This window comes from Sinohyriopsis cumingii, chromosome 17 (assembly GCF_028554795.1).
Source record: "Sinohyriopsis cumingii isolate HCF-2022 chromosome 17, ASM2855479v2, whole genome shotgun sequence".
Taxonomy (NCBI): Eukaryota; Metazoa; Mollusca; class Bivalvia; order Unionida; family Unionidae; genus Sinohyriopsis; species Sinohyriopsis cumingii.
Window position 1 is genome coordinate 80,632,331 of NC_142977.1, and position 27,973 is coordinate 80,660,303.

Below are 27,973 nucleotides of genomic sequence, written 5' to 3' on the forward strand. Positions count from 1 at the left end.
ATAAACAACATTTTTACTTCTATGGATATTAGTTATTGCTAAAAGTGCGGAGTGCTGAAATGGTTATTCAGGAGAAGCCTTATGTATTAAAGTCTGAAGAACAATGAAAACATATTTGACTTGCTTAATGTCTCTTACTGCAATATACAGATTAAAAAGATGTAAATTCCAAATTTAATTAACAACTTTAGTAGTTAAGATACATTTGCATTTTTAATAATAATAATAATAATAAAAATGATGATGCAACAACAATCAGGATCTGATCATCATGAAATCAACAGTCTTCTCTCTCACTCCCCGCCCTCTTCTCTTTCTCTCTCTTCCAATATGAATCAATTACAAACATTTTATTGTGGAGGCAATCTACTATTGCCTTTTTCTACACTTGCACCATTTTTATCAGATCACTGTTAAATATCAGCACGGAAGAGAACAGACCTAACATCAATTACATTCTAATTAATTCATTAAACAATGAGCATCTATTAATACTTTTGATTACACTTTGTGATCACATTTGTAAAACTTAACATATATTTCTGTGTAATGAGCATATAAAGCACAAGAGTAATACCTACATTAAACCCTGAAGTAATTTCGATTTTGAAAAAACATAATTGTACAGTTACTTATAACCATAAGTTAAATGAATAGTCAGATTTTCTGAGTTAATACATACATTTTAAAATGTAAACTGCTTAATTATAGACAGTCTTCATTCAGTAATTTGATATCACTATCTTATACCTAATTTATTAACCATTGAGATACTAGACAAGTTGTTATGTTATGGATTGTGATCACAACACTAAATAATTGGACATGTGCTTTGCCCAATTTTTAAGGAGTCTGTCAGTAATCCAAACATTCATTATAATTAGATGTTCCTCTAATGCATTTGTCCATCTCTCTAATGCATTTCCATACCCTAAACAGTGTTTTGGTAATATCAGACAGTAGTTAATCAGATAATTTTAAAATGACGAACTTTGTCAGATAAATATGAGTAGACTGAATATAAGAATCAATTATAACGGAGTTTGTCAGATCTTTTAACTATTATACCTGTATGTACTGATTCCTATCATTGACACCAGCAATCCATGCACTACTGCTGTCAAGTCGAGCTCCCGTGGGATGGACTGCACCATTACGTGATGATGACACTGTGATCATATCATCTCTGATTCGACCATCCTTCAGTCCCATGATTTCCGGACAAACATCTGTCAATGAGACAAAACAATACCTAATGGATTTAGATGAATAGGATAAAAGAGAGGAAAATGTCCATAAAAAATCTAAACACCTGAATAACTAAAATAAATTTCTCCCAAGTACCAAAACTAAATTAAATTTAGTATGATCACTGAAACAATACCTAGTTCCTGCATTAATTTAAACTCATTGTTTGTCTTCACTCATAAATGAAAAACTATTAAGTTGTATCAATCATACTTTTTTTTACAGTTTAAAAACGTAAATATATTGATATACCTGGAATGTTGGTGCCAGGTGTGGGCTGGGCAGTTGGTGCCACACCTGTGACTGACGGGGCTGCTGTTGGTGCCACACCTGTGGCTGATGGGGCTGCTGTTGGCGTAGCTGAAAAGGAATATAATTTTAAAAAATTTAATCTGACATGAAATGTTATCTGAAATGAGAACAATAAACATCATCTGTCTATGTGAAAGCCTCCCTCATTATGTTGCCATCCCAGAGTAAAAACAATAATGAAAATAATCTTATAAAATGGTTGAAAATTCTGAAAATTGATGCAAAGAAAATTGCCTACAAATTCTACTAAAAATTATTAAACACTTTACATATCTTTATTTTTTGGTTCTGATCATGGGACATTTTTCATGAATTTTAAAGACAAATTTATCTAAGAATGAGTTGAGAGTTTCTCCATCTAACTTCAATTTGTAGACACTAATACAAATTTGTTTTTCTCATTATAATAAAGTTACCTTCATAAGGAAATAAAAAACAGTACAATAAATGTATGATATATATAAGCTACCCTACTGTTAACAATCTGAAAAAAAAAGATTTATTTTTTAAACTTATAAAAAATATTAACTTTATAATTTAATGTTATATGCTAACACAACAAAATTCAAGAGTATGTAACATGATTTTCCTGTCACAGATCACAATTTTACAAAGTTGTGGGTAGATATCAATGGAGAGTTTACACAATTTTTGCCAATGGGATACTAATAGACTATTATGTATAGTAGGAATAGTAAATATGGACAATGCTAAAGGTACATAACTCTTTCTAAGGGAGATAACCATTGCACAATTAAGACACTAACTTACCTTCACACTCGCAGTAGTATTTGACCTTGTAGTCACTGCATGAGATGGGGAAGTTGTCACCATTGTTGCATGTCAAACCAGCAGCTATGGTGCAGCTTAAGATCTATGAAAAAAGACAAAATTTCATAAATTACAAAAGCAAAATGACTTAAATACCATTTACAATGATTATTCTCCAGTTAATGGAAAATGATAATTACTTGTAAAGAACAGATTGATTACAGACCTAAATATACCAACATTCTTGTCAGGGATTAAGCAACCCTTAATGTCATTTTCCTCCGAATTCAGCTTCTGTAGATCTCAGAAATATGTCAAGTCCAGGTTAAAATCAATATGAAAAGAGACGTAATGACCTTTGGACACAATAAGCACCACAGGATTCATATAGCTCTGAAGGTATATAATTCAAAAAGTTTTCAAGGATTTCTCATTTTTTTAATAATTTAGAAGGACCTAATATATGACACGTCATAAGAACGTGTTTTTTCATACACTTCTAAAATAACAAATTATGGACACATTTATCATTCTGTTTACCTTGACTGTAATCTAAATAAAACATCTTTAATTTTGAATGTTGGCTGCTTCTTTTTCAATCAATGCAAGTAATCAACATGACAGCAACTATTTACAATTCCTCTATATTTTATAGGACTTTTGAGTCAATTGTTTTGCAAATATGTTTGTTTCCAACCACATACAAGGCCTTGACTTTGTTAGCACTTCAAATTTAAGTACATTCAAGGACCCAATTGAAACTTGCTATACTTTTTAAGTTTCTTGCTAAACCCTTGTGCAAAGTCTATTCAAAACCTCATGGTGAGAAACACTAATATTAATATAAGATAAGATAAAAAAGAAAACCAATGTTATGGTAAGTTAGACAGACAACTGTCCTCAGAAGAGACACAGTACTGTGATTTCTTGCTATAACACCTTGCAAGGGGAGACATAAAAGTGTACTGGGATTTCTTGCTATAACACCTTGCAGGGGGAGACATAAAAATGTACTGGGATTTCTTACTATACACTTGCAGACAGGACATAAAAGTGTACTGGGATTTCTTGCTATAACACCTTGCAGGGGGAGACAAAAAATGTACTGGGATTTTTTACTATACCCTTGCAGACAGGACATAAAAGTGTACTGGGATTTCTTGCTATAACACCTTGCAGGGGGAGACATAAAAAATGTACTGGGATTTCTTACTATACCCTTGCAGACAGGACATAAAAGTGTACTGGGATTTCTTGCTATAACACCTTGCAGGGGGAGACATAAAAATGTACTGGGATTTCTTACTATACCCTTGCAGACAGGACATAAAAGTGTACTGGGATTTCTTGCTATAACACCTTGCAGGGGGAGACTGAAAAATGTACTGGGATTTCTTACTATACACTTGCAGAGGGGACATAAAAGTGTACTGGGATTTCTTGCTATAACACCTTGCAGGGGGACCATAAAAGAGTACTGGAATTTCTTGCTTTACCACCTTTTCAGGATAAGACATAAAAAATAATGGGATATAAACAAGTGGACTTATACTGAAGAAAATATGAAAAAAATATAATTCAGCCAGTATAATGGGATCTCTAACTGTAACTGTATTATACAAGAGACTGCTGTATATTGTGGGACTTTATACCGGTAGGTAGGGATCACTGTAAATACAATATCTGTAGTAGCATTTGTCACAAAAGTGATAAAAACCAAAGAAGACTGCCCACTTTTTTCAATGATGACATCATAACACCAAGTAAACTGAGTAGATATTTGGCACATTATAAAATGGCTGCTGTTAGCAGTTGGGTGAAAATATTATAGAGTTTTTGCATCATCTGCTGCATGGAAGCAGACACCACATGACTATTACTTTCTTTTAGTTATGTGGTGAATTTGTGTAAGCTGCCAAAATAACAATGTTCTTATGGTAACTCTGTAGTGGGCTCAATAAAATTATACTGCACAGAGCAAGGAATAAGTAATGCTCATGCAGTGATCGGTTTTGTATGCCATCTGGTACATGCCCTCTACATGAGTATATATATAATGTCCATATATTGAATTAAATGTCTTTACCTCACCACTACTGTAATGGGGGATACCACTGGCAGTCTCACAATCGATGCGGGTGATCTTGCCACCATGGCAGAATTTCTGCAGTTCCTCCGGAGTCATATTCTCTATTTCTTTGTCATCGCTAGTGGGATTGTCATTATTAATCCAGCTGGACCAACCTGTTGTGCATGACTGTGGTGCTGCTGTTGGAATTTCTGTGCTTAATTGACCAGGGGCTCTGGATGGTGTCAATCCTCCATCATGGTATGGTGATTTTGTTGGAAGAGCTGTGGCACCTGTCTGAGGTGCAGGGGTTGGTGAATGTTGTTGATTAGGAGCAGGTGATGCTGTTGTTATTGGAAATATAAATTATTTGAACATCATTAAGAATATTAATTATGGCCTGGCTTTTAAATGGTAATGTTAAAACTGCATTAGCTCCATCAATCGCCTTATCTGTTTGCTTAATTGTATATTCATGCAGCAAACTTACCATGTGAGCAAATAAATTCTTGCATAACTTAGGATAATTAAGACTCTTTTGAGAATGGATTAGTATAGAACCAATAATTCACATACACTACTCATGCACACTAAAAAGTTCAATATCTGAAACTGTATCTACTTCCAAATATTCCAGTGTCTGATAAGTGGAATGTGGCTAAACAATTGACCTTAACAGTTGCAAGAATTTTTTCTAAAATTTCATCTTTTTTGAAAAATGCATTTTTATGACTATGAGCACATCACATTGAACATTACTGCTGAGCAAGTATGACCTAAACAAAGATAAGAAATTAAAGAACAGGTAGAAAATAAATTTGTAGAGTAAACTGGTTCTTTCATTCTAAGTTTAAAGCGATCTTCATGACATAAGATTGAAATAAGAATATATGCGGTGAGAAAATCAGTTTGATGATGGAGAATATGTTGGACAAAAAGAACTGATTATTATAAAGTTGTCAGAAAAGACTGTGAACTTACCACAATTAGCTGCACAGAAGTATCTAATTTTGTAGTCCTGGCACTTCATTGGGAAGTTGACATCATTACTGCAATCTGCTCCTGTATCAAGAGTACACTGCATTACATCACCATAGGACTCGGAAGAAATACCCTCTTTAGTCTGGCATTCAATGGATGTGACCTTTCCCATGGCACAGAATCCTGTTAGATTCTGATACTCCAATGCTGATGGTTCTTTGTCACCATCTCCTGTTTCAGGACTGTCTTTGTTGATCCAGTCAGACCACTGATCGGCACAGGTAGTAATGGGTATTGGAACTTTGGTCATGGCAGTAGGTATTTCACCATTTCCAGCATAAGATGGTGACATTGTTGGGGTAGCTCCAGACAGGAAACTTGGTGCTTTTGTTGGTGTGTGAGCATTAGCATATGGAGCAGGGGTTGGTGAATTGGTGGTGACTTGACCTGGAGCTCGACTGGTACAGTCTACACCTTTAGGCTCACAGAAGACACGGATCTCATAATCCAAGCATTTTCCACTTGGTTGGTCAAAGTTGAAGCACATGAGACCTCCAGAGGCAATGTCACACACAACGTTCTTCTGGCCTGTTTCAGAAATTGGTTTATATGTGTCTGCTTCTCTACACTCAATGCTCTGGATGTCCATATCATTACAGAAGCTATGGATGGTATGAAGGTCTGTAAACATCTCACTTTCGCCAGAAAATTCATCTGGTTTATGGCCATTTAGCCAAGGAGTCCATCCACATATTGTTGGCCCTGGCACTGGTGCAGCAGTTGGTGAATGGTCACTGACTTGACTTGGGGCTGGAGTGGGAGTTGCTCCACTCAGCTGGCCTGGAGCAGCAGTTGGTGACTGGCCACTAATTGGACCTGGGGCAGGAGTTGGTTTAGATCCACTTTGTTGTCCTGGAGCAGCAGTTGGTGTCTGACCACTTATCAAACCTGGAGCAGGGGTTGGTGTTCCTCCACTCTGCTGGCCTGGAGCAGCAGTTGGTGACTGGCCACTGATTGGACCAGGGGCAGGAGTTGGTGTAGATCCACCTTGTTGTCCTGGAACAGCAGTTGGTGTCTGACCACTGATTAAACCTGGAGCAGGGGTTGGTGTTCCTCCACTCTGCTGGCCTGGAACAGCAGTTGGTGACTGGCCACTAATTGGACCTGGGGCAGGAGTTGGTTTAGATCCACTTGGTTGTCCTGGAGCAGCAGTTGGTGTCTGACCACTGATCAAACCTGGAGCAGGGGTTGGTGTTCCTCCACTCTGTTGGCCTGGAGCAGCAGTTGGTGACTGGCCACTGATTGGACCAGGGGCAGGAGTTGGTGTAGATCCACCTTGTTGTCCTGGAGCAGCAGTTGGTGTCTGACCACTGATCAAACCTGGAGCAGGGGTTGGTGTTCCTCCACTCTGCTGGCCTGGAGCAGCAGTTGGTGACTGGCCACTAATTGGACCTGGGGCAGGAGTTGGTTTAGACCCACCTTGTTGTCCTGGAGCAGCAGTTGGTGTCTGACCACTGATTAAACCTGGAGCAGGGGTTGGTGTTCCTCCACTCTGCTGGCCTGGAACAGCAGTTGGTGACTGGCCACTAATTGGACCTGGGGCAGGAGTTGGTTTAGATCCATTTGGTTGTCCTGGAGCAGCAGTTGGTGTCTGACCACTAATCAAACCTGGAGCAGGGGTTGGTGTTCCTCCACTCTGTTGGCCTGGAGCAGCAGTTGGTGACTGGCCACTGATTGGACCAGGGGCAGGAGTTGGTGTAGATCCACCTTGTTGTCCTGGAACAGCAGTTGGTGCCTGACCACTGATCAAACCTGGAGCAGGGGTTGGTGTTCCTCCACTCTGCTGGCCTGGAGCAGCAGTTGGTGACTGGCCACTAATTGGACCTGGGGCAGGAGTTGGTTTAGACCCACCTTGTTGTCCTGGAGCAGCAGTTGGTGTCTGACCACTGATTAAACCTGGAGCAGGGGTTGGTGTTCCTCCACTCTGCTGGCCTGGAACAGCAGTTGGTGACTGGCCACTGATTGGACCAGGGGCAGGAGTTGGTGTAGATCCACCTTGTTGTCCTGGAACAGCAGTTGGTGCCTGACCACTGATCAAACCTGGAGCAGGGGTTGGTGTTCCTCCACTCTGCTGGCCTGGAGCAGCAGTTGGTGACTGGCCACTAATTGGACCTGGGGCAGGAGTTGGTTTAGATCCACTTTGTTGTCCTGGAGCAGCAGTTGGTGCCTGACCACTGATCAAACCTGGAGCAGGGGTTGGTGTTCCTCCACTCTGTTGGCCTGGAGCAGCAGTTGGTGACTGGCCACTGATTGGACCAGGGGCAGGAGTTGGTTTAGATCCACCTTGTTGTCCTGGAACAGCAGTTGGTGCCTGACCACTAATCAAACCTGGAGCAGGGGTTGGTGTTCCTCCACTCTGCTGGCCTGGAACTGCAGTTGGTGACTGGCCACTGACTTGACCTGGGGCAGGAGTTGGTGTGGATCCAAATTGTTGTACTGGAGCAGCAGTTGGTGCCTGACCACTGATTAGACCTGGAACAGGAGTTGGTGTTCCTCCACTCAGCTGGCCTGGGGCAGGAGTTGGTGACTGTCCACTGATTTGCACTGGAACTGGGGTTGGGGTCTGTCCACTAACATGGACAGGAGCAATAGTTGATGCTGAAATAGCATAATTCAGATTGATATTAATTTAGTGTAATCTTCTTATTTTCAAAGTGAACTATTGAGTTAATTGATGTACATCCACATTAAGTTTCGCTTGCAAAGTCTTCTTCCATCTCAGACACTCCTATATTGTACCAAATTTACAAAACAAGACAACTACAGGGAACCATCCTTTGCAGATGCATGTAAATTATGAAAAGCTGACTGATATCAACATTTATGAATCCCATTTTTTAAAAATGTACTTTTATAATTGAGCTCAATATAAAAAAAACACCAGTCCAAAATGGATACATATTTTTATCATGCTCGAGTGTTCTTAATAGACAAATTTCACCATGTGTACAAGTTGCAAACTTTTTTGTTCATATTCTTGTATGACAAAAAAGTTTAAATTTAACAGTACCAATATTTCTCTTCAGCCTCTTCCCGTCCCCATCTGCAGACAAAAATCTTTGCTAACTGCACAAACATTGTAAAATATTAAAGACTCACTGCTTTTCATAAACTAAGGAAAATTAGAACTAAATCTAATTAACACTTTTGAAGGTATACAAGCTCAAAATTACTATATGAACTTTATATGCTGTTTTACCTTGTGACACATTTATGCTCCTATATGTTTACATACATTATTTAAAACCATGCAATCAGTCATGACAGGCAAAACCTTGTGGCACTTATACTGGTCATAAGTAATGAAAAAAGTAGGGATTTAGTAAACTTGACAGACATCATGGAACTATTAATAAGGTACCATGTGTTCCTGTAATCCAATTTCAGCCTAGAAGATAAAAAGGAAGAGGTGAGGGACTGGAAGTACTTCCATTTAAATTCATATATGATCTTGCAAGCACAGGCCACCATGTATTAAAAAATGAATTGACAGAAATCTTTCATGACGAACATCTGGTACCCATTCCATGTTTTAACTAAAAAAACTTTCGAGGTGCATGAAAGACACAGATATATTATTGACTTCATCACCAGGAAACATGTTTTGAAACACTGTGTGATGTATTGAGATTAAATTTTCATATGTTTTTAATAGAAATAGTGCAGTAAAATATTGTATATGATTGGCATAATGGACTAAATAGATGTAAAATCGGAAATTAAGCAAAATTTTCTCAGAGTTAGCCAAAGATACAAACAACATCTGTATATTTGGATTCAATGAACAATAAGTACTTTATGTGGTTGGAATGATACAATAAATTGACAAATTTATGATCAATGCAGAAAGTTCTATGACAATGAATGGACGTACATGCACACGGGCAGAAGAATCGCACTTCATAATCATCACATTGTCCACCATTGTCCCAGTTCAGGCATTTAAGGCCACTTGTAAGATCACAAGTGACTGTCTGTTTGCTTGCTTTGACATCGTTCTTAGTCTTAGCATCACGGCACTCAATCAGGAGTGGGCTGTCACAGAACATATGGAGAGTACGTATTTTGGATATTGTTTCCAGATCTCCATTTCCAGTGTCAGGTCTGTCAGTATTGATCCAGGCGGTCCACTGACAGTCTGGATGAACAATTGGTGACACTGCAGAAAACAAAGATATTTATTTAGTGGTGTTATAATCATCTAAAATATTGACGATTGATCATCTTGATAACATAAAGTATAATTTTAATCATTTTACTTTAATCATACAGTAACATTTTACCAAACTAATTTTGATGCCCTAATGTTAAATGGCAACTACTGTCTGATTGATTGTGACACTCATCATAGCATTAAAGACTCAGGACATATTAAAAACCATGACAGGAATCACCAACGGCTCACATCTTTAGATTATTAATATGATACAATGCAATAAAAACCTCCCAAGACCAAAACTTCATTAAATTGAAATAACCTTGAAACTCAGATTTTCTGGTGCTGAATTTTGCTCATCTCAAATACCATAAATTGTAAGGTAACTGTAACCCCATTACTCAGAAGAAAAACGAAATAGTTTTCTTCATGCAATGTAAGTTTTCTACTGAAATGAACAACATAAATGTGACTTAATTATAGGATGTGGGGCTAAACAATGATGTTTTACAGCCTTAATTAGTGGATGTGGCTAAACATGGGTTTTAAAGCCTTAATCAGAGGATGTGGTTAAACAATGGTCTTTAACAGCCTTAATCAGAGGATGTGGTTGAAAAATGGTCTTTAACAGCCTTAATTAGAGGATGTGACTGAACAATGGTCTTTAACAGCCTTAATCAGAGGATGTGGTTGAACAATGGTCTTTAACAGCCTTAATCAGAAGATGTGATTGAACAATGGCATTTAACAGCCTTAATCAGAAGATGTGGTTGATGAATGGTCTTTAACAGTTTTAATCTGAGGATGTGGCAACACAATGGTCCTGAACAGTCCAAAGCCTTGTAGAGTACTTAAGATAAAACAGACATGAATACAGATGCATGTATGTTCAGCTGCTCACAATCTCTACCATATATACCTGTTTATAAGTTTGAACCCAAATGCAAACAATAAAGAGCCTGATCTTTTGTTCCTTAGTCAGTCAGCAGATTAATGTATATGTTGTTTGTTCTGCTGATTACTCCAGACAAACTGTGTAGACCCAGGGCTGCTGACTCTTTAAGTCATGGCAGATCAGGGTCTATGAAGTTTGCAGTTAGAGTCATCTTAAAAGCACGTATCTAGAGTATTTTAATGCACGCTGGGAGTTGCTGTTTTTCAAACATATGATAAATTTCTGACACCTGTTAATATCTCATTCAAATTAGATAAAATAATCTAAAGACCTTTAAAAACCAAAAATTTAATTTTGTCCTAAGGTATTTTGGTGTTGACAGAATTTTTGAAACAAGAAATTGAGCCATTTCTAGGCACCATCAGCATCTAAGAAGGCAGGGTATGGAGTCTTTCTGAAATTCCTGCAGCTAACCCGGAAGTGCAGTATAATTAACAAAGCTGAACTTAACAGTTTATTTAACTGTTAAAATGAAAATAAATTAATGAATAACAAATCGAAATGTTTTCCCACTGTATTTACAAAAATAAATGATTGAACAACATAAGCAAGGAGTTCATCGATGGTAGAAACTTAAAGATTCAGCATAGTGGGAAACCTTTACAGTTTTCTCCTCTTGTAGATTTAACAGATAACACGAAAACCAGAAAATAAAAGCTGGCACTGAATGCTAAAGTGCCCTTAACTTGTTGTCACCGTTTATATCAAGTACTTTGAACAGCTGTGATACTGGCATGTACGTGATTGTGAATGAAGCTCAAATAAATATTTAATGCTTTAAATTAGGCAGCATTTTTTGCTAAATTTAAGAAGCAGTTTGTACAGCATATGCATTAAAAGTTAGATAATAACAATTGTTGAAATTTGACATGATCTTAAGTTTTTCTCGTCTGATAAATAAACATCAAAATATGTCATTAAAAATTTAAATGCTTTCATCATAGGGTGATTGAACAGATGTTACGAAAGACATTTTTATGAGTCTTAACTTCACACTGACTCTATTAACTATGTCTTCAAGATATTCTTAAGATTGTATAAAGAGTTCAATATACATACTGTATGGTGCAGGTGTTGGTGTCTTTCCACTTAACATTTCTGGTGCAAGTGTTGTTGTTGGTGTTGGTACACAGCTATCATCTTTTGTGCATTGGATGGTGTTGTTAGCACAGAGGCAATGTGAACACTGGTCGATTGGATTGGTCCAAGTCTCGTAGGGCTGTAAAAGCATGGCATCAATATTACCTCATGATATTACTGAGAGATATTACACTTCATAACATTATTTTCATGACCAACAAATTTATAAGAAGTTTAACTGATGTTAAATACCACTTTGTATAAAATGCTTTACTGGAGGATATATTAATATTTTCTTTATATCCTGTCTCATGAAAAGACTGTCATTTGATAAAAGCTTTCTATTTACAAAAAATAATTTGACAAATATGAGCATCAAAATGAAGATTTCCCAAATGGAAACTGTCCAAAGTCAATTGACAAAAGAATTTCATTTGTCCATGTAGACTGGTATTTTCATGATCTTTTGACAAGCTGCACATGACTGACAGAAGTACAATTATATGGGTGGGACCAAATCAAGACGACTGAGCTAAAATCAGTGGAGGCATAAAATAGGGACTCACCTGTGCAACAGTTCCATCCTGTTTAAGGCATGGGCACATGGATTCCTTGACACAGGTTCTCTTGTCCTTCAGAAGCAGCCCTGGAGAGCAGGCAGACATGCCTTCGGGCTTGCATGTGGGAACACATTTGTTAGCACCCTCACACATGCCTGTCCTCTGGGCAAAGCCATCACACATTTCATCACAATTGTAAGCACAGGCATTCCAAGTTTCCCCAGGTGGGCAAACAGCTAGAAATGCGACCAAAATTCAGTAACCTAATTACCACTTGTCACTAAAAACTATTAACTCAAAGATAAATACAAAACTTATATAGGTATATTTTTATTGGTACATATTTTAAAACAAAATGTAAAGAAAATAAGATAACAGTGCTAATATGTCATTGATTATACTTGTAGATAATGCAAACATGTGACACAATGTTTCCTTAAGATCAGTGTAATATGGGTATAAGAATTATAAGACATATCTGACAAGTTTATGTTATGATTACTTCTTTTCTTCATCTGGTTGTTTAGAGTTTGTTCTAAAATGCAATTTCTTGCAGAGCAATTAGATTATGGTTCTAGATGAATCAATGTCAGAAACATTATGTATCTGAAACATTTCAAGAGTTTAAAACATGTAAGGTGTTGCCTACAAAGCATGAAACATTCTACTCTGCAGAACATGAATCACTGTCCATGTTTACCATGAAAACTTATCAGCTTATTGATTACAAAAATTTTTATGTGACTTTCAAAAGATTTATATAAAATTTAAACACAATGTATTGGCACTGGTATAATATTTATGATGCCATTGCCTGAACTGGGACACCATGATCAATTTCTCTGTATATAAAGGCAAGAGAAAATGTATGTATGTATGTATGTATGTATGTATGTATGTATGTATGTATGTATGTATGTAGTATCATTCTGAAGACACCTGAACACAATAGTTGCCAACTTAAAGTTCAAAAATGAAAGAAGAAAAAATCAATTGCATAAAAATGTAGAAGATAAACATTTAAAAACAAATGTAAAGATCATGTACAAGAATGTACAATACAAAAAAGAAAAATAAATAAATTAATATCTGTACGCCTACAATCATGGTGGCCAAGGCAAAAATAAAAAAAATAAAGGATGCACATAGGCAGTATTTGTACCTGTAATCATGGTTACCGGAGATGGGGTTGCCCCTGGGTATGGTGTGGGCCCAGGAGTTGGAGTAGTGGTGCACTCTGGACTCCAGCATAACAAGCTGACCTCATAATCATAACAAATCTGCCCGACTTGTTCCTTATTGTAGCATCGCAATCCATTAACAATATCACAAGTTACTCCACTCTGCCCAGAAGCTGAAGAAGGCGTGTTGCTATTTGCAACACGGCATTTAATGTCAGAAATTGATTTGCAAAGGCCATATTTGGTCTTCAAGGACTGGATGGTCTCTAGATCACCAGCATCAGTTTGGTCGATCTTTGGTTTATCGCTGTTAAGCCATGGAGACCAAGCACACTGGATATGGATGGTAGGATTCAGTGGTTCAACTGGTTTGGGTTGTACTGTTGTAGTATGACCAGGTGTTGGTGTGGCTGTAGTAATAGGAGCATGAAAGTCTTTTTAAACAGAGTTAAGGATGACTGGTTGTGTTTAATATTTTGAAAAATTGATATCATTAGATAGCTAATCAATTCAAAATCTCTTTAAAAAGGTACAGGTTGGTGTGAGTTTTCTTGCTGCTTTTGCCAAATATCTATCACCAAACAAGAATACATTGAAAATTATGGGAAGAAGTACCCTGTCAGTAGTTGTACCTAAAATGAATGTGTATTCAAAATTGCATAAAATTTGCACAGTTGAAGATCATCAAATCTTCCATGACATTTGCAAAGAAGAGTGAATATTGGAATATTGATTTCTTCAGTATGACATAATAATCACATTATATCCCATTATAAATGGCCTGCCTGTGTGGCCAATATATGGCCTGTTTTAAATAGCTAATGATTTCCCAAGGTCTTGCATACATTTGACAATGATAATTTAAAAGCAGCCTGAAAATGACCATTTTTAAAACCATTCATAAAATGCATTCACATTTCATTCTGTTTTTGTTTATCCTTCATCCCTTTGCATTTGTGTCTCCACTTTCTTCAAAATTCTAATGTTGTTTCTTTTGTACTCATTCAGCATTCATTTTTAGCTTTACTGGTAAAATTGCCAGTTTGTAATAAATCACAAGGAACTTAGAAAACACATGTATTATGAAAACTCATCATGCTTACTGATTATATTTTTCATAATCCTTTTTAAGGAACAAGACTTGTAAGAAAAATTGATACATGTTTCTCCCACAAATAATTGGGATATTGCACATATATGGAGATGAGAAAATTAAAGTAACATAATATAAGAATAATAAATATAGAAGTTTCACAGGAATATATATGCAGTAGTTAGATAACTGTGATGACTAGGCCTATTAACGTAATCTAACAACTATTTTATATCCCAATTAGATAACTGTGATGACTAGACCTATTAACGTAATCTAACACCTATTTTATATCCCAATTAGATAACTGTGATGACTAGACCTATTAATGTACTCTAGCACCTATTTTATATCCCAATTAGATAACTGTGATGACTAGACCTATTAATGTAATCTGGCACCTATTTTAAATCACAATTAGATAACTGTGATGACTAGACCTATAAATGTAATCTGACACCTATTTTATATCCCAATTAGATAACTGTGATGACTAGACCTATTAATGTACTCTAGCACCTATTTTATATCCCAATTAGATAACTGTGATGACTAGACCTATTAATGTAATCTGGCACCTATTTTAAATCACAATTAGACAAATGTGATGACTAGACCTATTAATGTATCTGGCACCTATTTTATATCCCAATTAGATTGCTGTGATGACTAGGCCTGTGAATTCAATCTGGCACATTTTAAAACACAAAACCCATTAAATTCAATGGCTGAATAAGAATTTGGATTTGAAGCAGCAACAGAACAACAAACTTTCAAGGACATGTGGAACTGCATGCCAGTATGTAAAACCAAGCAACAACTATACACAAAAAAGCAATATCATTAAAACTTGGAATGTCAGCATCTAGGCTAATTCTTCTTTAAATCATATGAGGCTAAATCCTATTCTCTTTGAAATATAAATATCATTCATTAGCAGTATGAAAAAACATCGGCATCAAAATAAGGTGGGGAGATCAAAATGCTCTGTTTCAGTTGTAGATTTTTCCACTCTTATCAATCAGAAATCACCTTCCAAAGTAATGTGATTTATGACTGATCCAAAACAAAATCTCTGGCTGAACCTCAGTCTAAAAAGCTATTTAATTTTCAGGCATGTGCTACTTGTATATTGTAATGATATTCTCTTTGTATAATACTTGTCATGGTATTCTCTTTGTATATTAAATGTCATGGTATTCTCTTTGTATATTAATTGTCATGGTATTCTCTTTGTATATTAATTGTCATGATATTCTCTTTGTATATTAATTGTCATGGTGTTCTCTTTGTATATTAATTGTCATGATATTCTCTTTTTGTCAAGATATTCTCTTTGTATATTAATTGTCATGGTATTCTCTTTGTATATTGATTGTCATGGTATTCTCTTTGTATATTAATTGTCATGATATTCTCTTTGTATATTAATTGTCATGGTGTTCTCTTTGTATATTAATTGTCATGATATTCTCTTTTTGTCAAGATATTCTCTTTGTATATTAATTGTCGTGGTATTCTCTTTGTATATTAATTGTCATGGTATTCTCTTTGTATATTAATTGTCATGATATTCTCTTTTTGTCAAGATATTCTCTTTGTATATTAATTGTCATGGTATTCTCTTTGTATATTAATTGTCATGATATTCTCTTTGTATATTAATTGTCATGGTGTTCTCTTTGTATATTAATTGTCATGATATTCTCTTTGTATATTAATTGTCATGATATTCTCTTTGTATATTAATTGTCATGATATTCTCTTTTTGTCAAGATATTCTCTTTGTATATTAATTGTCATGGTATTCTCTTTGTATATTAATTGTCATGATATTCTCTTTGTATATTAATTGTCATGATATTCTCTTTGTATATTAATTGTCATGATATTCTCTTTTTGTCATGATATTCTCTTTGTATATTAATTGTCATGGTATTCTCCATTGTCATGGTATTCTCTTTGTATATTAATTGTCATGGTATTCTCTTTGTATATTAATTGTCATTATATTCTCTTTGTATAGTCCTTGTCGTGGTATTCTCTTTGTATATTAATTGTCATGATATTCTCTTTGTATATTAATTGTCATGATATTCTCTTTGTATAATCCTTGTCATGGTATTCTCTGTATATTAATTGTCATGACATTCTCTTTGTATATTAATTGTCATGATATTCTCTTTGTATAATCCTTGTCATGGTAATTCAGTCCAAATATATCTGGATGATATTAGCAAAATCTTACATATTTGTGACATAAATTCTGGGAATTTATGATTAGGAATGTCATATTGTACATATTAAAACTGTCATTTCTGTGTATGCATCAACAATGTTCTGACTTGATTCATAAAAATGTACAGTGATGCACTACTGTTTCAAGTTTAAAAACTTGGTGTATAATACATACATGAGCATTCACAGAAGTAACGCACTCTATAATCTGAGCAAGTCATTGGGGCATTGTCGTCATTACTGCATTTTAGACCGGCTTGTACAGTGCATGAAACCTGCTCTCCTGAGCTGTAGTGTGCAATACCAGCATCAGTAACACACTCAATACGAGTCACTTTTCCATTCAAGCAGAAATCAGACAGCTCTTTAGCAGTGAATGACTCATAGTCACCATCACCGAGGCTTGGATTATCTCTGTTGATCCATGAGCTCCAGAAACTCTGTGTGCAAGTGGCAACTGGTGCTGCAGTTGGGACTGACTGACCTGTGAGGCAAAAAATAAAATATTGCTAAAAAAAAAGAAGCATGTGTGTGTGTTTTGTGTGTGTGTGTGTGTGTGTGTGTGTGTGTGTGTGTGTGTGTGTGTGCGGTTAATGACTTACTGGTTTACACAATTATATTGAATGTTAGAAAAGAAGTTATGATACAGCTGGTTCTGATGAATACTCCTAAATTCTACTTGTGTTTAGCTGAAAATTACATTTCTAAACACATTAATTATACACATGAGTCTTGCATGAAATAAATTTTTCAACAAAACTTTCAGGAAACACGCCATTATTTTCTTGTATGCCATATAACTTCAAAACATAATTATTATATGTTAATAAATACAAGCAAACTTCGATAAATTGAACAGCATTACATACTTTGCAACACTCGAATGACTCACTGAGTCCTGTTGTAACACATTCAATCACTCATTCAACTACACTTGAATACTCACTCAGTCCTATTCAAACACATTCTATTATCAACAACCCTGGAAAACTAAACACTACCAAAACCTGAAACCAAATATGCAGGCCTGTGACACTTCAACTTCTTGCTGTAAGAACAACTTATGCAAGTGCCTTTTGCTGAAGAACTCTCAATTTATACACTGCTTACACTGCAATTTCCAGAACTCCCAACTTAAATACTTCATATGCAACATTCTGTCCCAGACCTCTCAATTTATACATTATCTATGCTAGATTTCATGCCAGAAATCACATTTTGTACACTACTTATGCTCTATTTCATCCCCAAACCTTCAATTTATATACTATTTGTGCAATGCATTTTTCTGAACTCTCAGTTGACACACTATGTATGGTATATTTTGTTTTAGAACTCTCAAATTAAACAATGCTAATACTATACTTGTTCCAGAAATCTCAGTTTAAATACTACTTATGCTACACTTTGTTCCAGAAATCTCAGTTTAAACACTACTTATGCTACACTATGTTCCAGAAATCCAGAAATCTCAGTTTAAACACTACTTATGCTACACTATGTTCCAGAAATCTCAGTTTAAACACTACTTATGCTACACTATGTTCCAGAAATCTCAGTTTAAACACTACTTATGCTACACTTTGTTCCAGAACTCTTAATTTCCACATGCCTTATGATACTTTTCATTCCAGAACTCACTGTAAACACCATTTTTGATACACTTTGTTCCAGAACTCTCACAATGATGCTGAATGCAAACTTGTATGTCCTGACCTAGCTGCATGTTATTATTATTAAAGTCAAGATGATATTACAAAATCTTAGTGGATTGCTCAGAGATATAAGTGTCTGAGGCAACACAACTGTCAAAGTCAGTACACCAACATTTTCAATAATATCTTCCCTAGCCATTATATTTGAGTACATTCAGTGCATAAAGACATCAAAATATTGTATTACCAGTGTGTAAATAGCAAAATAAAGTGGTGAGATGAGCTCTAATTATAGCTCTGATCTTATTTTGTATTCATTTACACTGCCCAGAATAAAAGTTTGCCAAGTATGATTGTTTCTAATCTCCACCTTTTTATGTACTGTATGTAAGCTTTTCAACTATGGTAGCAGAACATGGTTGAATATCTTGGTGTTATGCATTATTTTAATCATCATTTGATATTTAAACTTCAGGATCTGAGTGATGATTGGGAATCCTGTAAGAGTTCATGATGTCAAAGACCTTAGCAGTAATGTTGAAACTCTAAATCCAGTGAACATCAAGTGACAAAGGGATTTTCAGTTACAGGGGCCTCCTGACATGATGTTGTTTGGGGTAAATTTTCCATGCATTTTCAGTTATGCTGGAATAATCCAATATGAATATTCTCTACTTTATGAGAATTTACAAGTATTAAAATTGACTTGTTCATTTTACAAAGTATGTTCCATGTTATTTTTAAACAAAGTAAATTGACAAGCAAAGTATAATAAATAACGTTTTGTTTCCAGTTTTGCATCAAAATTATGTCTTTCAAGTGTCAAAGTACCATGAGTAAATATTTTCATGTAATACACAATGAACTTTACCAATTATATGCCAAGCATACTTTGAAGTTATAAAAAGATACATACAAGATAAAAGGTGGTTTAATGAAGTCAACACAAATTTAAATTTCAAAGAGCTGAAATGTACATTTATTTTAGCATAATAAAAGTGATAAAGGCACTAAAATTTTACCAATATCTGGCAATGATCTAAGTAGTTTTAGAGATTAAGTTTAAAGTAAGGACTGTATTGAAGACAACAAAAACAGGGAAATGACTACTGGAGTCAAAAACTATTGGAGACAAATATAATTGGAAAAAGACTTTTGGAGACAAAAAGAATAAGAAAATAACTATTGGAGAACAAAAGTACAGGGCAACAAATATTGGAGACAAAAAGAACAGAAAATGACTACTGAAGACAAAAAGAGCAGTGAAATGATACTGAAGACAAAAATAATAGAACAATGATTACTGGAGAGAAAAAGAACAGGAAATTACTACTGAAGACAAAAAGAGCAGTGAAATGATACTGAAGACAAAAATAATAGAACAATGATTACTGAAGACAAAAAGAACAGTGAAATGAATATAAGTATTTAGCTCTTATTTAAAGATCAATACATACCTGGCTGAGGATGAGCAGTTGGGGTCTCTTCAGTTTCTTGTCCTGGTTTGGGTGTTGGTGTGCTACCTTGTAGCTGTCCAGGTTGAGCTGTTGGTGTACCACTTGGCAACATTCCTGGTTTAGCTGTTGGAGTCTCGCCTGATAACATTCCTGGTGGAATAAGAGTTGGTGTCTCTCTAGAGAGTTGACCTGTCTGGGCTGTTGGTGTACCACCTGACAATATACCTGGCTGAGCAGTTGGGGTCTGGCCTGACAATGGTCCTGGTTGAGCAGTTGGTGTCTCTCCAGAAACCTGTCCTGGTTGAGCTGTTGGTGTACCACCTGACAATGGTCCTGGCTGAGCAGTTGGAATCTCTCCTGACACATGTCCTGGTTGTGCTGTTGGTGTACCACCTGACAACATTCCTGGCTGAGCAGTTGGGCTTCCTCCTGGCACTTGTCCTGGTTTAGCTGTTGGTGTACCACCTGACAATGGTCCTGGCTGAGCAGTCGGAATCTCTCCTGACACATGTCCTGGTTGAGCTGTTGGTGTACCACCTGACAACATTCCTGGCTGAGCAGTTGGGCTTCCTCCTGGCACTTGTCCTGGTTTAGCTGTTGGCGTACCACCTGACAATGGTCCTGGTTGAGCAGTCGGAATCTCTCCTGACACAAGTCCTGGTTGAGCTGTTGGTGTACCACCTGACAATGGTCCTGGCTGAGCAGTTGGAATCTCTCCTGACACATGTCCTGGTTGGGCTGTTGGTGTACCTCCTGACAATGGTCCTGGTTGAGCAGTCGGAATCTCTCCTGACACATGTCCTGGTTGAGCTGTTGGTGTACCTCCTGACATAATTTCTGGTTGAGCAGTCGGTGTTTGGCCTGATAAAATTCCTGGTTTGGGAGTTGGTGTGCCACCAGACAAAAACCCTGGCTGAGCAGTCGGAGCTATAGTATAGAGAAAACAGGGAATCAAAATGTCACTTTCTGATTGGAAGCTGTGTTTCATATAATGGTTGGAGACATCTGAATAAACTTAAAAGTATTCTGATCTGACAGAGGTTCTACTTACATTTTTATGAGATGATTTTATTTTACAGATAATGACAATAGGAATCATTATTCAAGATTTTTGTTCTAAGAAATTTGGTCAGAAATTTTATTCTTTTTTCAAATAAATTCTGATTTTTTCTTCTGCTCCAATGATAAGTATCTCTTATATCAAAGATAGCAGGTTTGGAGGGACTACATTTTCTGGTTACAATATTAAGATTCTGATTATTCAGTCGCCTGTTTAGATAGATTACACTGTACATGTGTGCTAAAGTTTGCATTTTCTTTTTTAAAAACATCTACATGTTTACAGGATAGCAGTAGCTTGAATGTAATAAATGCAAGTCAACAATCTGAAACTAAACCCCCTCAGGATATCTATGAAAATATTTATACATACTTGTGCAGACTTGTTCTTCGCATTCATACCGGATCTTGTAATCCTGACAACCAATTGGGAAGTTGGTCATGCCATCACAAATCACACCATTCTGGATGCTACACTCCATCATATCACCTGAGTTTTCAGAAGAAACTCCATTTACAGTTTCACATTCGACAGCTGTTATCTTCCCTGACCCACATAACCTGTGCAACTCCTCTGCTGTCATTGATTCCTTGTCACCATCAACAGCTGGTGGTGGTGCGGGTGAGTTGCGATTGACCCACAATGACCATCGTTTCCTGGGAACACAGATCAATGGTGCAGCTGTGGGAGTTTCAGCTTGACCAGGAGTGGGTTGAGCTGTTGGGATGTTATTGTTTCCAGCTGGAATTTTAGTTGTGGGTGTACTACCACCATAGGATCCTGGGACTGGTCCTTTTGAAGGTGTCTCTCCTTGCTGAGGGTTAGGACCTTGGGTCGGAGATGCTGTTTGACCTGCCAAAGGAGATACTGTGGAATATAGCATTGGCTTGGTGGGTCCTACAAAATTATGATCACTAGATTAATTTTTCTTGTATATGAGGAATAAAGCCCTCTGAGATTTATCCTATTTGTTTGGGTTAAATCATTTTGTCTATCTGGTGTATAAAGCAAATGTGAAACAAAAATAAGATGACAATAAACTGTGGTATCATATTTATAAACACAAGGAATTAAGTCTTGAAAACCTGGCTAGAGCATGAAATCTGACGTCCATTAACACAAAGTTAAATTTATATTAAATCCTACCTGAAAAAATGCTTTATGAAATGCTTTATTGAATCCCACCAGTCCTCTGAAACAAATACTATTCTGAAATGCTATGTTGTTATTAGCTCACCCAATACAGCACTGAACATTTTTGCAAATAAATCTAGTATCAGTTATACCCATAAAACCTTCCAGAAAATTACCCACAATGGCTTGAAAAAATGGCAGATACATATAGGAATTTTTATGACTAGTATTGTATGCTATAAATTACACTTCTCACCGAAACTTACATTCATTTGTCTGCTCCAAATTAAGTGAATATTGTCAAGGTTTGCAGTTATCATTTTTAAACTGCTGGAGTATTTTTGGTCAGAAAATTATAAGGGTATACTTATTAGACCATACTGACATAGATTACATTGGAACGTAATACCTATTAGATCATACTGAAATAAATTATAGTGGAAGGGTATACCTATTAAACCATAATGAAATAGACTATAGTGGAATGGAATACCTATTAGATCATACTGAAATAGATTATGGTAGAAGGGTATACCTATTAAACCATAATGAAATAGACTATAGTGGAACAGAATACCTGTTAGACTCTACTAAAATAGACCCATAGTGGAAGCAAGCTACACTAATAGAGATATCACATAATTAATTTAGGTAATACATTTTTTATTGCATTTACCTTGACAAATAGTCTCCTCACACTGATATCTGATCATATAATCCTGACAACCCACTGGGAAGTTATCTGCTGTATTACACTGCACTCCACTTGCCATGTCACAATACATTACATCTTTAGTGCTGTAGTATGGAATATTATTTGTCGTCTTGCATTCAACACTAGCGATCTTCCCAGAGCCACAGAACATGGACAAATCCTTGGCATTCATGGACTCATAATCACCATCCCCAGAGTCTGGCCTATCATTATTAATCCAGTTAGACCACTTCATGATTGTAGAGCATACAGTTGGTGCTGCAGTGGGGCTGCCAGCTTCACCAGGGAGTGGATGTGCTGTTGGGGTGGCATTACTTAGTTGTCCTGGAGCAGCAGTCGGGATTCCAGTCTGACCTTGAACTGGTGCTGGGGTTGGACCTATGAGGAGTAAATTCAGAGGTTCATAAATAGACTTCAGACTTTCACTTATCTCAAGGTTTATGCATAGAATCATAAAGAATGATGTAGAATTTAAAAGACTGATGCTGACAAATTATTATCAAAAAGCTGGTATATTTAAAGATGACAACACTTGAGCGCATATCAATCAAATCCACATGTGAAGAAAGTTTACCTTTATTTCGTGCATAAATATGATTACTGGTAACTTCCTATCAATACCTACAATTGTTATATATATATATATATATATATATATATATATAGAAGCAACAGTTTTTGTTACAAATCATTTTTCATTCAGAAACTTTTCTTTTTACATTTGTCAAATAATTGTGACACTCAGCCCAGAAACAGTACTTATGAAATACTTGTCTTGATAAATATATTAAGTGTTTTAGAGTAGAGAGTGGAAAATGGCTACATTTAGAAAGAAGATGCTTGTTTATTTGACATTTAATGGCACATCAACAGGCAAAATGCTTTATAGTGCCAAGCAGTAAAATGCCTTGCCCAGACACCAAAGCAGCCTACCCAGACTGACTGGGGCAGGATTCAAACCTGGAGACTTTGACTTTTAAGTCTGGCACTCTAACCATTGCAGCTATCTCTTTGATTTACTCTAAAAAGCAAAATACATACTTGAACAAACTTCCTCCTCGCATTGATATCGCACCATGTAATCCTGACAGCCAATTGGGTAGTTATCCATCCCATTACAAAAAGCTCCCTGTGAAACATCACATGTCATCTGGTCACCAGTGCTGTAGCTGGGTATTCCATTGACAGACTGGCATTCAACTGCTGTAATTTTTCCTGAACAAAATGCTTTGATTTCCATTGGTGTCATGGCCTCTTTCTCACTGTCCATAGGACTTGCAGGTATATTTTTGTTCACCCAGTTGGACCACTTTCTCAGTATTTCACAAGCAGGTGTAGGAGCTGCTGTAGCTGTTCTTCCAGATACTTGTCCTGGTTGAGCTGTTGGTGTCTCACCTGAGAACATTCCTGGTTGAGCAGATGGGCTCTGTCCTGGCACTTGTCCTGGTTTAGCTGTTGGTGTACCACCTGATAACATTCCTGGTTCAGCAGTTGGGCTCTGTCCTGGCACTTGTCCTGGTTTAGCTGTTGGTGTCTCTCCAGAGAGTTGTCCTGGATGGGCTGTTGGTGTACCACCTGGCAATATTTCTGGCTGAGCAGTTGGCATCTGTCCAGATACTTGTCCTGGTTTAGCTGTTGGTGTACCACCTGATAACATTCCTGGTTCAGCAGTTGGGCTCTGTCCTGGCACTTGTCCTGGTTTAGCTGTTGGTGTCTCTCCAGAGAGTTGTCCTGGATGGGCTGTTGGTGTACCACCTGGCAATATTTCTGGCTGAGCAGTTGGCATCTGTCCAGATACTTGTCCTGGTTTAGCTGTTGGTGTACCACCTGATAACATTCCTGGTTCAGCAGTTGGGCTCTGTCCTGGCACTTGTCCTGGTTTAGCTGTTGGTGTCTCTCCAGAGAGTTGTCCTGGATGGGCTGTTGGTGTACCACCTGGCAATATTTCTGGCTGAGCAGTTGGCATCTGTCCAGATACTTGTCCTGGTTTAGCTGTTGGTGTACCACCTGATAACATTCCTGGTTCAGCAGTTGGGCTCTGTCCTGGCACTTGACCTGGTTTAGCTGTTGGTGTACCACCTGACAACATTCCTGGTTGAGCAGTTGGGCTCCCTCCTGGCACTTGTCCTGGTTTTGGTGTTGGTGTGCTGCCTGATAACATTCCTGGATGAGCTGTTGGCATCTCTCCTGGCAATTGTCCTGGTTGAGCAGTTGGTGTGCCTCCTGTCAACTTTCCTGGTTGGGCAGTTGGGGTCTCGCCTGACAATGCTCCAGGTTGGGCAGTTGGTGCTGCACCAGACACTTCTCCTGGTTTTGGTGTAGGTGTTCCACCTGATAATACCACTGGCTGGGCAGTTGGTATTTCTCCAGATACCTGTCCAGGTTTAGCTGTTGGTGTGACAACTGACACAATTCCTGGTTGAGCAGTGGGTGTACCACCTGATAACATTCCTGGATGAGCAGTCGGTGTCTGACCAGAATGTTCAGTAGGGGTCTCGTCGGAAACATTACCTGGTTTTGGTGTTGTAGTAGTTCTTCCTGGTTTCGTTCTTGTAGGAATCCCTGAATCATGCCCTGGTAGTCTTGTTGGTAAACCAGCTGTGAAAGGAAACAGACTGAATTTTAATGAATATTTCTAAACATCAAATTCTGAACAAAATGATTGGTCGTTGACTACAACAGAACAGCATTTCACTGATTTAAAAACAAAAGTTAGCCTTGTTTGGCATGTATTTTTAAATCAATGATCTTCAAACAGGCCCCATAGCAATAATTATTCCTTTGATATTATAACCCTAGGAACTGTAAATACTGCTGCAAATATAAAACCATGGTATCTGTAGCTATTCTTTACATTTTCCAGTGACAGAGGGATAGCTCTTTGGTAGTGACAATACAGATTTACATCAGCAAAACCTTTTCTTTCCTTTTAATGGGAAATACTTCCAAAATTAACGTGTCCTTCACTTGGAAAGACACATGAAAAGGTTTATGTAGAATGGGACACAGGTAGAATGAAATGCAGATATGGATGACTGGGACCCAGCAGAATCAAGATGAAAGTGTTGTCTGTAGTTTTATTACCCTATAATCTATCATACACCATATGCACCAAAATAATAGACACAATTACAGTAATATGTAAGTACATGTACTTCAAAACTTACGAGCACAATCACAGTAATAACGGATCCTAAAGTCTTCACAAGGGACTGGAAAGTTATCACTGTTCTTGCAGGTGAAACCACTGTTCACATTACATGTTGTGCCAACAGATCCACTGCTGTACACTGGAATGCCTGCAACAGTCTCACATTCAATTCTTGTGATCAGTCCATCTGAACAGAAGGTCTTCTTTTCAACCTCAGTCATGAATTCATGTTCAATATAGTCCATGTCTGATGTTGGAGTCGTTTTGTCGATGTAATCTGACCATTTGGGTTGACATGCATATGGTGCAACAGTTGGAGTCTCAGTTTGATCTGGGATTGGTGACAGTGTTGTGGAACAATCATCACAGAAAACTCTGATCTCATAGTCCATACATTTGCCATCTGCTTGCTTTGAAGCATCGCACATGACACCATTCATGTTGAGATCACAGATCACATCAGTCTCACCAGCTTGATTGTATGGGATGTGTGTTCCTACCGTTCTACATTCAATGGCCTGGATGGTTGTAGGTTCACACATGGTGACCATTTTCTTCATCTCCCATACATTTTCAAATTCTCCAAGATCATCAGGAGTGTTAATGTTGCTCCATGGTGTCCAGTAAGCACAGGTGGTAGCTGTAGGCCCAGCTGTGGGTGCTGGGGTTGGGACTGCAGTGGGACTGAGACCTGGTCCTGTTGATACCACAGTTGCTATAGTTGTCATAACAGAAGATGGTGCTTTGCAGCCAATGACACTGAAGCGAAGTGCAATGCCATCATGCCATTCCACTGGATTTATCCTATGAAGTAAGGTAAACATATATAATTTCATGAACAGCACACAAGTTTGTACTGATTTTCTCTCCAAACTTTTATATACTATACATAACATTGGTTATGTTTAGGAAGAAAAGTTTCAAATATATATATGCTAAAGATTTCAACATCGTCCCCACTACTATAAAATGAAATATTTGACTGAAGTTATAGTGTGGAAATAGTTTACAGTGATTATCTATTAATGACACTAAAAAGGTAATTACAGGCAATTCAATATTGTAAAATGTAACAGGCTTGGATAGTTGTTTTGATTATATATGTTACACTGACGTGAGCTATCGGCCTCAGAAATATGATCAAACGCATGATATCATATGATTAGTTTTACTTTCATTTAGTTTTAAAAGTTTTGTCTCAGACTACAAAATGACAGAGCTAAGTTGGCTATCTATCTTTAATAGTCAACTATTGTCTTTAGTATACACATGCATGTGGCATATACCCTAAGCCACACTTTTGATCAAAAAGGAAAAGCAAATATGCATTTTACCATGATTATCAATGACCATGAAACTCACCATTTGGCATGTGACAAACCTCGAACTGGCTCAATCATTTAAGAACGTCTTAGTGTTCATAAACCTAAGATGTGAGACTGATTCTTTTATTGACTTTAGAGATATTTTTAAAATAACACAAGTGTGATGATTATTAAGCTGATCGTGGGCAATAAATGTAAAAATCTGACGGACAATACTTGGTATTGAATTAACATACTTTTTGGATAACATAATTGCATCAGAGAGTCCACAAAATATATGAGGTTATACCTGATAAATCTGCCAACGACAACTTGGAAGGTATTAGTGACAGGTGTGTTCTGGTCAGTGTTAGCTGTAAAGATTCTGGGTGTGCTGTCTTTATATGAAACAGGGACTGGTATCCAGTTTCGACCATCATTGCTGTAGAATACTTGGTACCTGGTCACCCACTGTGGCATATCAGCTCTACCTTGGGTGATAATACCAGCAAAAGCATATGGAGCCAAGAAATCCACCTGAATCCACTGGCGCTCATTGCTGACTCTGAAATTAGTCAAACAGTGCTATTATAAATATGAAGTATGCAAAGCCTAATTAGTGAGTACTGCTGATTGAATTCCTACATGTAAAGTGTAACTGACATTGTGTGACATCACATACATGTTTTGCACCATTACACATATGCATTCATAGCTTGTGCAAAGGACATGCAGGTAATATCTATTTTTCTTCCAAACGATTTATAAAATAATACATATTCCTCTACTCCAAA

General features: G+C 37.0%; 1 protein-coding gene across 1 annotated transcript in view; it reads right to left on the reverse strand.

The window, feature by feature from the left end:
- The window catches only part of LOC149779312 (uncharacterized), a 107,983-nt gene that overhangs the window by 22,341 nt on the left and 57,669 nt on the right, over positions 1–27,973 (reverse strand). The window contains exons 38-53 of the mRNA XM_089939929.1: positions 27,490–27,744; positions 25,892–26,679; positions 23,766–25,322; positions 22,686–23,102; positions 21,248–21,727; positions 19,816–20,742; positions 16,879–17,187; positions 13,354–13,782; positions 12,198–12,427; positions 11,611–11,770; positions 9,315–9,599; positions 5,381–8,038; positions 4,418–4,743; positions 2,332–2,434; positions 1,501–1,608; positions 1,069–1,229 (exon numbers count right to left, since the gene is read on the reverse strand). Of these exons, the coding sequence (XP_089796055.1) occupies positions 1,069–1,229; positions 1,501–1,608; positions 2,332–2,434; positions 4,418–4,743; positions 5,381–8,038; positions 9,315–9,599; positions 11,611–11,770; positions 12,198–12,427; positions 13,354–13,782; positions 16,879–17,187; positions 19,816–20,742; positions 21,248–21,727; positions 22,686–23,102; positions 23,766–25,322; positions 25,892–26,679; positions 27,490–27,744 (9,193 nt within the window). The remainder of the gene's footprint in view (positions 1–1,068; positions 1,230–1,500; positions 1,609–2,331; positions 2,435–4,417; positions 4,744–5,380; positions 8,039–9,314; positions 9,600–11,610; positions 11,771–12,197; positions 12,428–13,353; positions 13,783–16,878; positions 17,188–19,815; positions 20,743–21,247; positions 21,728–22,685; positions 23,103–23,765; positions 25,323–25,891; positions 26,680–27,489; positions 27,745–27,973) is intronic.